The following is a 16,943-nucleotide window of genomic DNA, read 5'->3' on the forward strand; positions in this document are numbered from 1 at the left end:
GCTCAGAAAGATCTCACCAGTTTTGGTCTTTTTTGTTTCAGTCACCCCTATTATGTCGATCTGGTACTTATCTAATTCCTCAGCTAGCTCCATTTCTTTGCCATTCAGGCTTCTTACGTTGATAGTACCGATCTTTAACTCTGGTGATGTTGAGTTGGGGTTTGTTTTCAGATTTCAGACCGACCAGGGCTTCTGACCTAATGTCCAATCCTCACCTTCTCGTGGTGCACCCTGTTGGGTATATACTTTGATACTGAACGAACGAGGATGGGCTGGCAATTTGGGATTTAGCCGACCAAATTGTATTCTTATTGGTTAAACCAAAATAAAAAAAATGATGGTACAACATGACAAAAATTTCAAACTTTTGTTAGATATTCTATTTATAAAACTATGTAAAGAAGGAAAAATCATCACTCTTTCAGCTCAGTGTATATGATCATTTGAGATATTTTTAATTTTATCAAATATAAACGTTGCATCGATAATTGTCAAATTACTTGCTTGCAGTTGCTTATTTGTGGAACTCAACCATAAAAAGGCTTTTAAAAATAATACTGAGCCACATGCACAACATTGTTTTGCAATTTTCCCACTAAATCTTTATGATTAGTTTCCAACCCACTTAAAATATTTTCATATAGTTCATAAAGATGTTAGACATTAGCATCAAAACTTAACCATGCTTATGTGACACTATAATTAATACATTATGCTTTTTTGTCGTTCTGACATAATGCACCAAATTTGTTTAGTAACTTACTGTTTGTTAACTGCATTTAGAACTGTTCAAATTGTCAATTCTGCATCATCCATACACTTGATTGCAGTTTTGTTAATGCACAGCTTCATGAACAATACAATGTAAGTGAAAAATTTCATTGGGACAGTTTTTATTAAACAAACTTAGCACACTATTTCTTTCTCTTTTCATTACTTTTGCATCAGCAGCAATTACAGCACTTAAATTATTTGCAGAAATACTGTAACACTTTTTAACTCTTCTTTAATTGCATTAAAACTTTCACTGCTTTGGGACATTCTTTTAATGAAGTTGTTATGAATTTTTTATCAGTGTCATTTAATTTTTTATCAGTGTCAAAGTATCTCACACATACCAGGATTTGATTGGGTTTTGTACTTTTGCCTTTTTATAGCATAAACTATAGAAAGAATAGTCCAAATGATGGCTTTCTTCTTGTACTTATACCTCTCCATATCCTTTTTAGCAACTCATTCGTTAAGAATGATATGGGGAGGAAAAGTATGAATGAATTTGTGTAAACTAGTTATGTTTAAGATCAAATCCAATTTGTTAACCTATATTCAGACAGAATATGGATTAACAATTTATCTCTAATCTTTCACTAAAAAATATACAATAAACAAATAAATAAATAAATATACTTTAACTAACTAGCTTATCTTGTGATATGTACTTTTGCCTGTATATAACTATATAACTTTAATTTGTCATCTTGTCTGACTTGTGGCATGCATATTATGTTTTAGACTTTACTCTGACCAATGTAATCTATAAATCAATACAAACAATATTATGAAGGTATATTACACACCTTTAATTTTATCAAAACTGATATCTCTCTCTCTCACTGTGTGTGTGCGCGTGTGTGTGTATGTATGTATTTACATATACACACGCAGCACAGAATGAAGTTCATCTTTTTAAATTAATTTGAAATTAATATATTTTTATTTTTGAACTTAATTATTTTTGTAAACTGGTTGAAACATACTGAATGAGAGCCTCTGTATCTCATTTAGTACCAACAGTACTCTTTGGTTCAAAAAATCTGAATCTTGAAAAATCCTATCTAGGACACAAGAACCTTTTTAATGGTTTTAAAACTGAAGGGAATTGGCAAGTCTTATGTGGCAGTTGCAGGATATTTCCTCCTAGGAACTCAGTTTTTTTCATCCAATAAGGCAGACAAGCCAGCCAGAGAATACACAGTTTACAGACATAATATGTAAACATAGTACACTAATTGTATAGGATTAACCACTCTATAAAAGCATGAGTGAAAATTAAGTTTCTAGAGGTGTTTAAGGGTCAAACTGTATAACTGAGAGGAGACCTCCACATAGCCTATAAAGGAATGCGGAGAACCGACCAGAGCTTCTGACCTAATGTCCATTCCTCACCTTCTCGTGGTGCACCATGTTGGGTATCTACCTGGATATTGAACAAACGAGGATGGGCTGGCAATTTTGGATTTAGCCGACCAAATTGTATTCTTATTGGCTTAAACCAATATAGAAAATGATGGTACAACATGACAAAATTTCATGCCGGCTGGGGCGTCGCCCGGTTAAACAAGGCCCCTGTTGTTTTCGACAGGAACCAGGGCTAACAGCGAAAAGTGAGCTACTGGAACAAATCTGGAAACAAACCCCAACTCAACATCACCAGAGTTAAAGATCGGTACTATCAACATAAGAAGCCTGAATGGCAAAGAAATGGAGCTAACTGATGAATTAGATAAGTACCAGATTGACATAATAGGGGTGACTGAAACAAAAAAAGACAAAAACCGGTGAGATCTTTCTGAGCAATAAATACAAAATGTTATATTCAGGAAATGACAATCAAGGAAAAGAAGGAATAGCCATAGTAGTCAACACAAAATACGAAGCTAATCTTCTTGAATGGCAGGCAGTCTCAAGTAGAGTGATGTGGGGGGCAAATATCAGAATGGGGAATTGGACAGTGAGACATATTTGTGCCTATGGTCACACAGAAGATTCTACTAAGGTAGAAGTGGAGGAATTTTTTGATGCTTTAGAGAAGGCAACTGACACAATGAAAAAGGAAAAGTTGGTCCTTGTTGGGGATCTAAATAGCAGAGTAGGAAATGATTGTGAGACATACAAAAATATTTTGGGAAAATTTGGAGAAAAGAGCAAAACTAATAATAATGGGAAATACCTGTTGGATTTCTGCTCAGGACATGTACTGGTTATTACTAACACCATGTTCCAGCATAAAAATGTGCACAAATTCACATGGAGAGAAGAGGCAAGGAATGAGAAAAGTCTCATTGACTATGTTATTATTGATAGTGATGTTTTCTCCTTGGTGCAGGACACCAGAGTGTACATTGAAATTGGAAGTGATCACTATTTAGTAATGAGCAGGATAAAATTGAATTTCATATTGAAAAGAAAAACATGTAAGCAAGTTTTAAAGCGAATAAAAGTTGAGCAGCTCTCAGATGTGAACTGTAGACTAAAATACACAAAGATTATGAATAAAAAATGAAAGAGTTTGAGAAAAGGAACCAAACCTTGGAGATACAGTGGCAACCCTTGAAGAAAACCCAGATTGATTCAGCCAGAGAGGCATGTGATGAGGTTGTCTGCAAGGATAGAAAAATCAGAACACAGGAAGTTAAAGAGACAGTGAAGGAAAAGACGAAAAACAAATCAAAAGTTCCTGGCTAATAAGTCAGAAAGATATTCTGGGGATCGTTGAAGAAGCTTAGAAATGGAGGAAAGAGTGCTGTAAAAGGAGTTAGAGATGATAAAGGTAAAATGAAAACAGGAGAAAAAGATATCCTTGAAGAATGAAGTAATTACTTCGAAAAATTGCTAAATGAAACAAGCAGTGATGACAGCACAGTGGTAAAAAACACTCACCAGGCATACAGTCAGGAATACATATTCATACTTGAAGTAGAAAAAGCCATCAAAGATTTGAAATGTGGAAAGAAAGCAGGAGTAGATGATATTCGACCAGAAATGCTGAAGTATGGTGGTATAAGAGTCTTTTCAGAAAGCCTGGACAAGAGGGACGAATTCCTGATGATTGGAGTAGAGCTCTAATAGTACCCATATATAAAAAGGGAAATAAAACTGAATGTGAGAATTACAGAGGTATTTCCCTACTGAGTGTTCCTGGCAAGATCTATGCAAGTATACTTGAGAAATGGTTGAGAAGAATTATGGCAGAAGAGCTTGGTGAAGAACAAGCTGGATTCAGGCCAAATAGAGGCTGTCAGGATCAGATCTTCACTTCACGACAAATAGTTAAGAGAGCATGGGATATAACAAAGAGATGTATTTAAGTTTTGTTGATCTGGAAAAGGCATATGACAAGGTGCCAAGAGAAACTATTCAATACACTACAGTTATATGTAGCGTATTGAATAGCTCATATAACTGTAACAAATCAATGGGGCATTATATCAAGCAATACTTAGTCTTTATTTGAGTTATTAGTAAGCAGTTAGAATTGAAGGAAGTACAGGAAGATGGTTTAATGTTAAATCTTGTGTGAGACAAGGATGTACATTATCCCTTCTGTTATTCATTATCTATATGGATCACATTATGAAGGAAAGTGGTATTAAACATGATATCAGAATTGGAGATATTAATGTCAGCCCTTTGCTTTATGCGGAAGATGTTATACTTCTAAATAAATCCGCTACAAGTTTGCAAGATTCCCTGACTAAATTGAATGACTGTTGTAATAGATATGGTATGAAGGTCAGCATTAAAAAGACAAAGGCAATGAAAATAGGTAGAATTGTTGAAAATGTCAACGGTGTTGTGAACGGGGAACCTGTAGAACAAATAAAACATTTCAGCTACTTTGGCACGATTTTTACTGAAGATGGTAAATTAAATATGGAAATAGACAACAGAATGAATAAAGCTGGTATGGTAGGCAGTCAATTGAATAAATTAATATGGAATAAGACAGAAATTAGTGGGAACACTAAATTAGCTGTATACAAAACAGTGTTTAAACCAGTTTTAACTTATGGTTCTGAGAGCTGGGTCAGAAGTAAAACATTTGACCAAAGACTAGAGACCGCAGATATGAGAGAGTCCTGAGAAAGATTAGAGGCATTAAAAGATGGCAACAATGGCAATCTCATATTAAAAACGAGAATATTAGGAAAGAACTTGACATTGTCAGCATCCAGGAATGCATTAGCAGAGCTAATCTCGGGTGGTATGATCACTTAAACAGAATGGGTGAGGAAAGATTAGCAAAACAAGTGTTCTCTGCCAGGTTGGAAGGAAAACAATCAACAGGAAGGCCAAGATATAGGTGGATCGATACGGTACAAAGTGGCTTAGACGATAGAAATATAAGATCTGATGATGTTGGAGTCTTGACAAGTAACAGAGTGATTTGGAGAAAAATTGTAGATAGGGTTAGTAATGATGTAAATTTTTCATGTAGTACTATCATATCCTGTACACCCCTTGAGGGTACATGTCAGGAATTTGATGATGATGATGAGAAACTAGGTTATTTGGCCTAAATGTCTGTTGAGCCTGACATATAAAGGAATGATGAAATGAAAGTACCTTGTTTTGGAAGTGACCTGGAAGCTGGTTTGAGTTTGAAATTATTATATACACATACTGGCCACTGAATTAGAAATCTTTATTCAGATATACTTAAACATACCTATGCATCACTACATGTTCTAGGCAACTACTTGAGAATGCTGCTGGTCAGTAATCATCAATAATGTTGATCTCAATGGGAGAAACAAAGGATTTTTCAGAGTGAATGCCCATCTGGCTGGAGCCACAATTTTTAAAACAGCAGAGCCGACTGGCTTCTCCAAAGGTGAGATATCTCGGATGTTTAATCTGGAAAAATGACCCATGTCGTTTGTTTAAGAGATGTAGCTGTGGTTCCTAAGACAGTCTGTCAGCAACAAGATCAGCCATCATCTAAGAAGGCTTGTACGGACAAACAAAACTTCCTGTATGCAGCAATTGACCAAAGCATTTAATAAAGGCTATTCCTGACCCATATCTCACAGAATTGTGAAGAGGATTGGACTGATTTCTGCAAAGTTTCTAATTCAGTGGGTGGATGCTGCATCTGCTTGAGATTGCCCTGAGAGATTTGCATTCAAGAATTGTTCTGTAAATATAATGTTCAATCTTAGGAGACTGCTCAGACCTCTAAGCAGAGATGGTTATTAGAGCTATCGCTGATCACTGCACTATACAGCATATTATAAAATAAGTTACTAATTATTAAATATTATGGTATGAAATTCCAGACCAGAGTAATAACAGAATTTAAGTTTGAATTTCATATATGATTACTTTGCTCTGCAATTTTTTTTTCTTTGTTTGTTCAAAAAAAGTCCAGTGATATTTTCAGTAATTACTTGATGCTATTAATTTTGATGATAAAATGAGTTTCATAGATATGTGTTTGATTTAATTCTGGCTGAGCAGTTTCTGTTACATCTCCATGTAAAGAGATCTCATCTCACAATGCAGTAGGGATAAGACATTTTTCATGTAGAGCTAAGTTAGTCAGCATTAGTCGTATTCCTCTTACAAAAGATATAAGCTGGTGTGAGAAGACCTGCATTTAGAAATGGAATAAATAAAACATGCCAGTGATGTTCCCAGACTGCTGGTAGCTAAAAAAAAATAAGTTTGAAAATTGTCCACAAACCAGGCAGCAATTAAATTTGGATAATTTTGGAGAGTGGGTGGATGAGGAGGAGAGATAATGCATACATATTTTCAATAGAAAGCATATTAGAAATGTGAACACTGAACTACCAAATTTTTTTCAACCATAATTAGATGAGTTATTGTGCTCTGTAATAAAAACAAAGATGTAAATGTTTTTCTTAAATTGCTGTCTTGCTCATTAGCTTTAAGTTCAAAGTTCACTAACTTATTAAACATTGAAATTCGAAAAACTATTCCATTGAAGCAAGATGCATATTTAATAAATGTACTTCATACACAAATATTCTGTAGTGATAATTGCTCTTCTTTCTTAAGATAGAAGATCGCCCAAAGCAAGCTGCTGAATATATGGGCAGAGTTTCAAGACTGATGGTAAAATTAAAACGGTAAATCAGTATACATTTGCTTGTTAATGTAATGTTTTTTTTTTTTTGTTTTTTTTTTTACATAAACAGAATCCACCTATTTTTAGAAGTATAAATTGAAGAATGTTTTCTGAATACACTTATTTATATATACACTTGAAATAAGTATTAGGCAACACACTGTATATCAGAGTAACCTAAATTGCACATACTTCAATAGCATGTGGGTCCTGATGAAGCTCTCCAAGATCTCCCTAGCCTCATTGGCGGATCCTGAAGAAAACATTGACTGATTTAGCCAGAGAATCACATGATGCAGTATAGAAAAATCAGAATGGCATGGTGGATTCAGGAATTTAGAGAGGAAGTCAAGGAAAAAAAGAAAACAGATTGAAAAGTATCTCTCTCTTCTCTGACATATCAGAGAATAGAGGGAAAAATATAAGAAAGTGAAGCACTGTATAAAAGTGGCTAAACAAAAGTTTGGAAAGACTAGTAAAAACAGAGAAGATAATTATCATGAAGTTATGGAGTCTTTTGAAAAAGCTTAGAAATGGGGGAAAGAGTACTGTAAAAGGAATCAGATGATAAAGGGGATGTAAAAACTGAATATAAGGATATTATGGATGTTTGGAGTAATTACTTTGAAAGATTGTTAAATGAAACGAGCAATGACAGCATGGCACTACGACAATGTTCATGAGAAAAGCTTTCATGGGTACATATCAATACCTGAAGTAGAAAGAGGCTGTCAAAAATCTGAAATGTTGATAGGTAGCTGGAATACATCACTTTTCAGCAGAACTGCTCAAATACAGAAGTACAATAGTTTTTACAGAAATTACAGCAGCTACACTGCATAATTCAGAAGGCCTGGTCAGCATGTCAAATTCCAGATTGGCTCTTGTGGTACCATCTATAAAAAAAAGGAAATATAACAATGTGAGAATTAGAGAGGAATTTTCTAACAGATTGTGGTAAGATTTGTGCAAGCATACTTGAGAAAAGACCAAGAAAAATTTTGTAACGGGGTTGGACTTTGTAAAGAGCAACTGAGTTTAGGCCAAATAGAGGTGGTCGGGATCAGATTTTCACTTTAAAACAATCATCATCATCAAATTCCTGACATGTATCCTCAAGGGGTGTACAGGATATGATAGTACTACATGAAAAATTTACATCATTACTAACGTCCTATCTACAATTTTCCTCCAAATCAGTCTGTTACTTGTCAAGACTCCAACATTATCAGATCTTATATTTTTATCGTCTAAGGCACTTTGTACCGTATCAATCCACCTATATCTTGGTCTTCCACTGGGTCGTTTTCCTGCCAACCTGGCAGAGAACACTTGTTTTGCTAATCTTTCCTCTCCCATTCTATTTAAGTGACCATACCACCTGAGATTAGCTCTGCTAACGCATTTCTGGATGTTGACAATGTCAAGTTCTTTCCTAATATCCTCATTTTTAATATGACATTGCCATTGATGCTATCTGTTCACCCCTCTAATCATTCTCAGGACTCTCATATCTGTGGTCTCTAGTCTTTGGTCAAGTGTTTTACTTCTGACCCAGCTCTCAGATCCATAAGTTAAAATTGGTTTGAACACTGTCTTGTATACAGCTAATTTAGTGTCCCGACTAATTTCTCTCTTATTCCATATGAATTTATTCAGTTGACTTCCTGCCATGCCAGCTTTATTGATTCTGTTGTCTATTTCCATATTTAATTTACCATCTTCACTAAAAATCGTGCCTAAGTAGCTGAAATGTTTTACTTGTTTCACAGGTTCTCCGTTCAAAATGCAGTTGATATTTTCAACAATTCTACGTATTTTCATTGTCTTTGTCTTTTTATTGCTGACCTTCATACCATATCTATTACAACAATTATTCAATTTAGTCGGAATCTCGCAAACTTGTAGTAGTGAATTTATTTAGAAGTATAACATCATCTGCATAAAGAGAAGAGCTGACATTAATATCTCCAATTCTGATATCATGTTTAATACCACTTTCCTTCATAATGCGATCCATATATATAATGAATAACGGGGGGGGGGGGGGGATAATGTACATCCTTGTCTCACAACAGATTAAACCATCTTCCAGTACTTCTTTCAATTCTAACTGCTGACTTACAACTCAAATAAAGACTAAGTATTGCTTGATATAATGCCCCATTGACAACATATAACTGTAGCGTATTGAATAGCCTCTCTCTTGGCACCTTGTCATATGTCTTTTCCAGAACTTAAATACAGATCTTTGTATTTGCCCTCTATTTGTCCAGCTTGTTCTCCACTAAGCTTTTCTTCCACAATTCTTCTCAACCGTTTCTCAAGAATACTTGCATAAATCTTGCCAGGAACACACAGGGAAATGCCTCTGTAATTCTCACATTCAGTTTTATTTCCCTTTTTTATATATGGGTACTATTAGAGCTCTACTCTAATCATCAGGAATTCGTCCCTCTGTCTATCCTTCTGGGCTATGCAGTGCAGCCACTGTAAGACTTATACCACCATACTGCAGTATTTCTGGTCGAATATTCATCTACTCCTGCTGCCTTTCCACATTTCAAGCCTTTGATGGCTTTTTCTACTTCAAGTATGGATATGTATTCCTGACTGTTGAGTGTTTACCATTGCTATCACTGTTTCATTTAGCAATTTTTCGAAGTAATTACTCCATATTTCAAGGATATCTTTCCTCCATTTCTAAGCTTCTTCAACATCCTCCAGAATATTTTACCACCTTGATATTTATTTTCTATGTTCTTGCCAAAGTCCTCCCATGACTTTTGTTTAGCTAGTTTTACACAGTGTTTAGTTTTCTTACATTTGTCTCTGTATTCTCTAAGAGCACAAGCTGACTTACTTGCTAGGAACTTTTGATATGCTTTCTTCTTTAACTTTCTGTGTCTACCATGTAGTTCTGATTTTTCTATCCTTGCAGACAACCTCACCACATTCCTCTCTGGCAGAATCAATCAATGTTTTCTTCAGAGTTTGCCACTGAATCTCCAAAGTTTGATTCCTGTTCTCAAACTCTTTGATTTTTTTTCAATAATCTTTGTGTATTTTAGTCTACAGTTCACATCTGAGAGCTGCTCAACTTTTATTTGCTTTAAAACTTTTTTTAAATGTTATTCTTTTCAATCTGATATTCAATTTTATCCTGCTCAAGACTAAATAGTGATCACTTTCAATTTCAAATCCTCTGTACACTCTGGTGTCCTGCACCAGGGAGAAAACCCCACTGTCAGCAATAATATAGTCAATTAGACTTTTCTTATTCCTTGCATCTTCTCTCCATGTGAATTTGTGCACATTTTTATGTTGGAACATGGTGTTAGTAATAACCAGTCCATGTCCTGAGCAGAAATTCACAGATATTTGCCATTATTATTAGCTTTGCTCTTTTCTCCAAATTTTCCCAAAATATTTTTGTATATCTGACAATCATTTTCTACTCTGCTATTTAGATCCCCAACAAGGACCAAATTTTCCTTTTTCATTGTGTCAGTTGCTTTTTCTAAAGCCTCAAAAAATTCCTCCACTTCTACTTTAGTAGATCCATAGGCACAAATAAGTCTCATTATCCAGTTCCCCATTCTCATATTTGCCCACATTACTCTACTTGAGACTGACTGCCATTCAAGAAGATTAGCCTCACATTTTGTGTTGAATACTGTGGCTACTCCTTCTTTTCCTTGATTGTCATTGTCTGAATATAACATTTTGTATTTATTGCTCAGAAAGATCTCACCAGTTTTTTTTTTTTTTTTTTGTTTGTTTCAGTCACCCCTATTATGTCGATCTGGTACTTATCTAATTCTTCAGCTAGCTCCATTTCTTTGCCATTCACGCTTATGTTGATAGTACCGATCTTCATCTCTGGGATGTTGAGTTGGAGTGTGTTTTAGGATTTGTTCCAGTAGCTGACTTTTAACTGTTCACCCTGTTTTCGTGGCAAAAACAATGGGGGACCTTGTTGACCTGGGCGACACCCCAGCCAGCATGAAATTTTGTCATGCTGTACCATCATTTTGTATATTGGTTTTGGCCAATAAGAATACAGTTTGGTCGGCTAAATCCCAAATTGCCAGCCCATCCTCGTTCGTTGGGTATCCAGGTAGATACCCAACAGGGTGCACCACGAGAAGGCGAGAATTGGATATTAGGTCAGAAGCCCTGGTCTGTTCTCTGCATTCCTTTAAAAGCTATGTAGAGGTCTCCTCTCAGTTATGCAGCTTATGGTTGAAAAATCCTGGAAATGTGTCACTGATCCTTATGGTTTGTAGAGTTGGAAAAAGCATATGACAAGATGCCAAGCCATTCAAAACATTAGTTATGTTGTATAAGGAGGACATTACATCAAACAAAATAGTCTATATTTGAGTTGTAGGTTACAGTTAGAATCAAAGGAAGTACAGGAAGATTATTTGATGTTAAAACAAGTGTGAGACAAGGATGTACATTATCTCCACTGTTATTCATTATCTGTATGAATCACATTATGAAGGAAAGTGGTATTAAACCTGATTGGAGATATTTAGCTCGGCTCTTTACTTTATGCACATGATGCTATTATGTTAAATAAACCAGTATAAGTCTGTAACTAAACTGAATAAAGTCTGTAATAAATATGATCTAAGAATCAGCAATAAAAAGACATAGAAGATGAAAATAGGCAGATTCTGTATAAGTTACACGTAAACAAGTAAAAAATTCTTTATCTTAATTAAATAATTTTTCAACTGTGTATATGTGTAACTTGTACAGAATGATGAATAATGCACAGTTATTTCTCAGTAAACCAAATTAGCTAGAAACATTGAAAACATTTGTTGCATCTCCTGAATGGAGAACTTATGGAACAACTAATGTCTTATTTAGGCACAATTTTTAGTGAAGGTGGCAAATTAAATATGGAAATAAACAACAGAATTGGCAAAGCTGGTATTATTAGGAAATGAAGTCAAACACTAAACTAGCTACATTCAAACCAGTTGTAGCTTATGGATTTGAGAGTTGTGCTAGAAATAAAATATTTGATCAAAGATGTGGGATTCATGAAAACTATTAGAGGAGTGAACAGTCGGCATCAGGGGAAGCATCATTAGAAATGAAGATATTAGGAAGGTACTTGCCATTGTTAGCATTGGGGAATGTGTGAGCAGAGCTAATCTGCAGTGGTATGTTCACTTAAACAGAAAGGTTAGCAAAACGAGTGTTTCTTTGCCAGGATAGCAGGAAAATGATCCAGAGAAATACTAACTCTTCGTGGATTGATAAAAGTGTCTTAGAAGATTGAAATATAAGATTTGACAATATTGGACTCCTGACAAATTAATTTGCAGGAAAATGGTTGACAGAAAGTTAGTAATGATGTAAACTTTCATGTATTACTATCATCTTTTATACCTGCCAAGGTTATCAGGAATTTCATGACAATGAAATGTTTAATGAACTCCTCCTCTGACTGCATTGACATATAGATCTTAGTCTTTTCTCTGGATCTCTTTCCTGCAATCCTTGCATTAAATATCTGTTTTGTTATCCCTTCCCATAGTGATCACGTCACCTTTAGATTAACTTTTTGCAAATTTTTGAATGCCAGTCATGTCAAGTAGGGTTTATACAAAAACGGACTTTTGAAAAAAATCAGTTTTCGAATTTTTACAAAAAAATATATATAATTATAATTAAAATATCATTAAAAATTATAATTAAAACAGTAAAAAAATGTATACTTTTAAAATGTTTCAGTTTATTTAATATTTATGGAACTATAAAAATATAACAATAAAATATACTCTATACAAAACCAAATAAATAAAAAAAAACTAAAATAATTAAAATCCATACAAATTATAAATTTTTATTTCATTTAGTATTTTTTTTCAGGAAATATGATTTCAAAAAACATAAAACACCCACTGAACTATTACTTAATCTTGTTCTTATTCTATATACAAGATTGTCTGAAATAGAACACTCTCTCTCACTGACTACTGAACTTGGTTTTATCATTTTCAGGGTATCAAATAATAAATCTAAATTCTTTGTTCTTTTATTGGTTGCCTCAAATACTGAAAATTCGGCCTTCAGTGTCTTCGGATTTGATATTATTTCTTCAGGTTCCTCAAGAAACCTACGAATTGATTTTTCCGTGGCTTCTTTTAGAGCATTGCCTTGATTATTATTTTATCTCTCTTTGATATATTCATCGTCGGAATTTGTTTCCATACAAGAATTTGGATATATTCTAGACAATATTTTTCCAGATAACTTAATATCAAGTTTTGAAGCTGGTGGAAATATGAGGATAGTCTAAAAGGTTCTCGGCCTTGATCATAGGTGGCAACACTATCAGCAAGATTTTTTTTTTCTAAGTTGGTACATCTGTCATAAGCATCCATGTAAAATTGCAAGTCATTCTCTCAATTAGTTTGTTTTATACAGCTGTCTGAAGCAAAAGTGTTGTCTGTATCCCTTGAAACAGATAAAATTGCAAGTCATTCTCTCAATTAGTTTGTTTTATACAGCTGTCTGAAGCAAAAGTGTTGTCTGTATCCCTTGAAACGGATAAAATTGCGTATCGTGCAGTTATAAAATTCTTTGTAAAAGAAGGTTTATTGCCAAAAGAAATTCATTTGAAGTTCATAAAAGCTTATGGACACTCCTTCGTTTTCAACAATTAAGAAATGGGCTGCTGAGTTTAAATGTGGCCGTACCAGCCTTGAAGATGATCCACATGAAGGACGTCCAAAAAGTGTAACAACACCAGAAATCATTGATCAGTGCATGATATGGTATTGGATGATCAGTGAGTCAAAGTGCATGAAATTGCTGAGACTATAGGCATTTCAAAAGAAAATTCTGCCTTTTTATTGCTGAGTTTTTAAAGAAGTTATTATTCAGTTCAATTTGAAATCTTATAGACTTGATTGGGATTTATTTAGGAGTATAATGTTATATGCATAAAGTAAACAACGCGTTAATCTGATTTTGATATCAAGTTACATGTCATTTTTTTCGTAATGTGATCTATATAGATCATGCATAAGAATGGAGATAGCATGCACTTGTGTTACAGGTGCTATCAAAAGATGACTTACATCAATCTTTCCATATCTTCAGTTTTAACTGCTGAGTTAAACTTAAGTATATTCTCTCTCTCTCTCTCTCTATATATATATATATATATATATACACACACACACACACAGCAATTTTTCTAATTCACTTTGCTGACTCAATATTTTCTTTAGCTTTACAATTGGAGCACTACAGTTAGATTCTTTTTTTCAAACTCTTTCACTTTTTTTGCTAATAATATTTGTCTATCCAAATCAATATTGTCTATATTTGTATATTTTGAATCAAGCAACTTTAAGTTAACCTTTGAAACCAGCTTGACTTTGATTCATTTTAAAATTTTCTTAGATATTTCTTTTCAGTTAATTCACTTTTATCCTATTCGAAACAAAATTGTGATAATTTTCTATGTAAAATCCCTATATATAATCTAGATGTTACTAGACTATAAAGTGTTACTAGACTATAACTTTTCTTATTTATTGTTATTTCCATGAGAATTCATGTATATCTTTAGGTTGGAAAATGACTTAACAACTAATAGGAATCCAGTAGTAAGTTGCCATTATTTGTTTTTACTCTTTTACAAATTGTCTGAAAACATTTCTTTGTGTCCGAGATTCATGTCTCACTTTCATATCCATTAGTTCTCTAATGGTCCTCTCTAATAATTCAGAATTCCTCTACTTTTTTATTAGAATCTTGTATTGAGACTGTACTGTAGTCACAATTAAGTCTCTTTGTCCAATTACCTATTTTGAAACGTTCTTATATTGCTCTACTTGATTTCCATTGAAGAAGTTTAATTTCATGCCTTACTGTTGAATATTATTGATGTTCCTTTCATTTTACTTATCACTATTGCCCGAATATGACATAGTGTTATTTAGAAGATGGTACGTGATTTTTCGTATCAATAATACCATCTATGTTGACATGGTATTTCCATGAATCCTTTGCTTGCTTCACCACTTTCTCTTTGATGCTTCTACTGTTGATGACACTTGTCTTTAGTTCCATTGAATTTGAGGTTGTTCCAGTAGCTGACTATTCACCATTTGTCCTCATTTGGCGATGAAAATAGCAAGCCTTATTTAAATGGGCAGCCTCCCAACCAATGTGATATTTCATCATGTTGCACCATCATGTTTGTCTGTGGTTTAAGCCAGTGCAGAATAGAATTTGATCAGCTAAGTTTCATCAAGTTCATTCACTGTTCAGGTGGATGCTTAATAGCATAGTGCACTACAAGAAGGTGAAGACTGACATAGGATCAAAAGCCTTGGTTATTTATCTTGTATTTATTTTTGTATCTATCCTTATTTATATGATGGTCTCCTCCCAATTCTCTAGCTTTCACTTTCAAGTAGTTGTATTATGATATAGGCCAAATAAAGAGAATAAAATGATAGTTTTATGCTCGTCACACACACAAGTAATGAATTTGATGGTAATAAATAAAAAATACATCAAATTAGCAGTATACTAGACAGTATTCAAAACAGTTTTAACAATTTAAGTGGCAGAATCATATTAAAAGTAAAGTTATCAGGAAAGAATTGTTACATTATCAGTAATCAAGAATCTCTAATCAACTTCAAAACAATGGATTCCAAAAACAATTTCTGCGACTTGTAATGACTTCTGTATAGCCCCTTTTTTTTTTTTTTTAATCCTGCGTAAAACAATGTCTAAGGCAGGGTTTCTCAAACTTTTTCTACAACAGAACACTTCACAAATCCTGAAAATTTCACGGAACACCTTGATTATTTTGTAATATATTAATTAATAAATAATTGGTAACTTAGCTACTTTTTATTAATTAATAACTAAACATCAATTAAACCATCATTAAATTAATTTGTGCTGATTTTCATTGACATATCCTATTCTGATCACCAAAAATTTATATTATAAGTACAGTACTTACGAGTGAATGCAGGCTTTTTCTCCTGTGTGATAGTTTTGTAGGGTAGGTAAATATAAATAATAAATAAAATAAATGAGTAAATCTAAACGTTAAGAAAAAAACAAACATTTATTGTCAAATGTTAATTATTAAAAACAAAACACATAAAAATAGTGAAATAAACTAGGGTATATAAATGTATAGTGCAAATTAAGTTCTTAATAACTACGATGTTTTTGGGTCGTCTTTGCATGTTTTAAAAAATGCTGCTTGGTCACTGACATTTGCTACACAGATGTCATTTCCTTCAGTTTAGAAATGACATCTGTGTAGCAAATTATATTTTGAAATTATATATTATATTATATAATTTCTACAAATTTTCTAAACTGAAGGAAATGACATCTGTGTAGCAAATGTCAGTGACCAAGCAGCATTTTTTTAAACATGGAAATATTCATTAATTATCGTTAATTTTCACACATCGGAATCTTTCAACAATTGGGAAAGAGAATACTGCCCTTTATGACCGATCATAAAAATTGCCTGCAAGCTGATTACAACAATGGGCAGCCTGTTCTCAAAACTGAACGAAATAACATCTGCGTTGAAAATGTCAGTAACCAATCAGCAAGGAAGTGTAAACAAAATTTTTCCACTGAAATTGAAGATCAAAGTAGTCTCTGTATCTAGTTCTCAAATCTATTAATACTGAATACTTTCTTTGCAAGTTCGCATTGGAGTGTGTAAGTGCTTGTTCTGAAACCGGAGTGCTGTGATTTTTTTAAAAAGTAATAGGAATAGAGATGTAAAATCTAATATGAATAAGAGACAAGGGGTTTGTTTAATTTTGGTATTAAGAAATCTCCTATTGAAGATGTTTGTGACGGAACAGATAGTGAGTCATCCACCTCAAGCCTACAAAGATCTCCAGGATGTACAAAAGGAGGGGAAAACTACCAGCACACAGGAGAAAAAGTCTGCATTCACTCCTAAGTACTTATAATATTATAAATATATTTGGTGATCAGAATGGGATGTCAATGAAAATAAGCACAAATTAATTTAATT

At 33.7% G+C, this 16,943-nt stretch overlaps 1 protein-coding gene across 1 annotated transcript in view; it reads left to right on the forward strand.

The window, feature by feature from the left end:
- Positions 1-16,943, forward strand: part of LOC150096575 (gamma-soluble NSF attachment protein-like) — a 130,381-nt gene that overhangs the window by 80,840 nt on the left and 32,598 nt on the right. Inside the window, exon 7 of the mRNA XM_090407841.1 lies at positions 6,805-6,875. Within this exon, the coding sequence (XP_090263967.1) occupies positions 6,805-6,875 (71 nt within the window). The remainder of the gene's footprint in view (positions 1-6,804; positions 6,876-16,943) is intronic.

This window comes from Typopeltis vanoorti, chromosome 18 (genome assembly GCF_054136105.1).
Source record: "Typopeltis vanoorti isolate ZY-2024b chromosome 18, IOZ_Tvanoo_1.0, whole genome shotgun sequence".
In the NCBI taxonomy this organism is placed as follows: domain Eukaryota; kingdom Metazoa; phylum Arthropoda; class Arachnida; order Uropygi; family Thelyphonidae; genus Typopeltis; species Typopeltis vanoorti.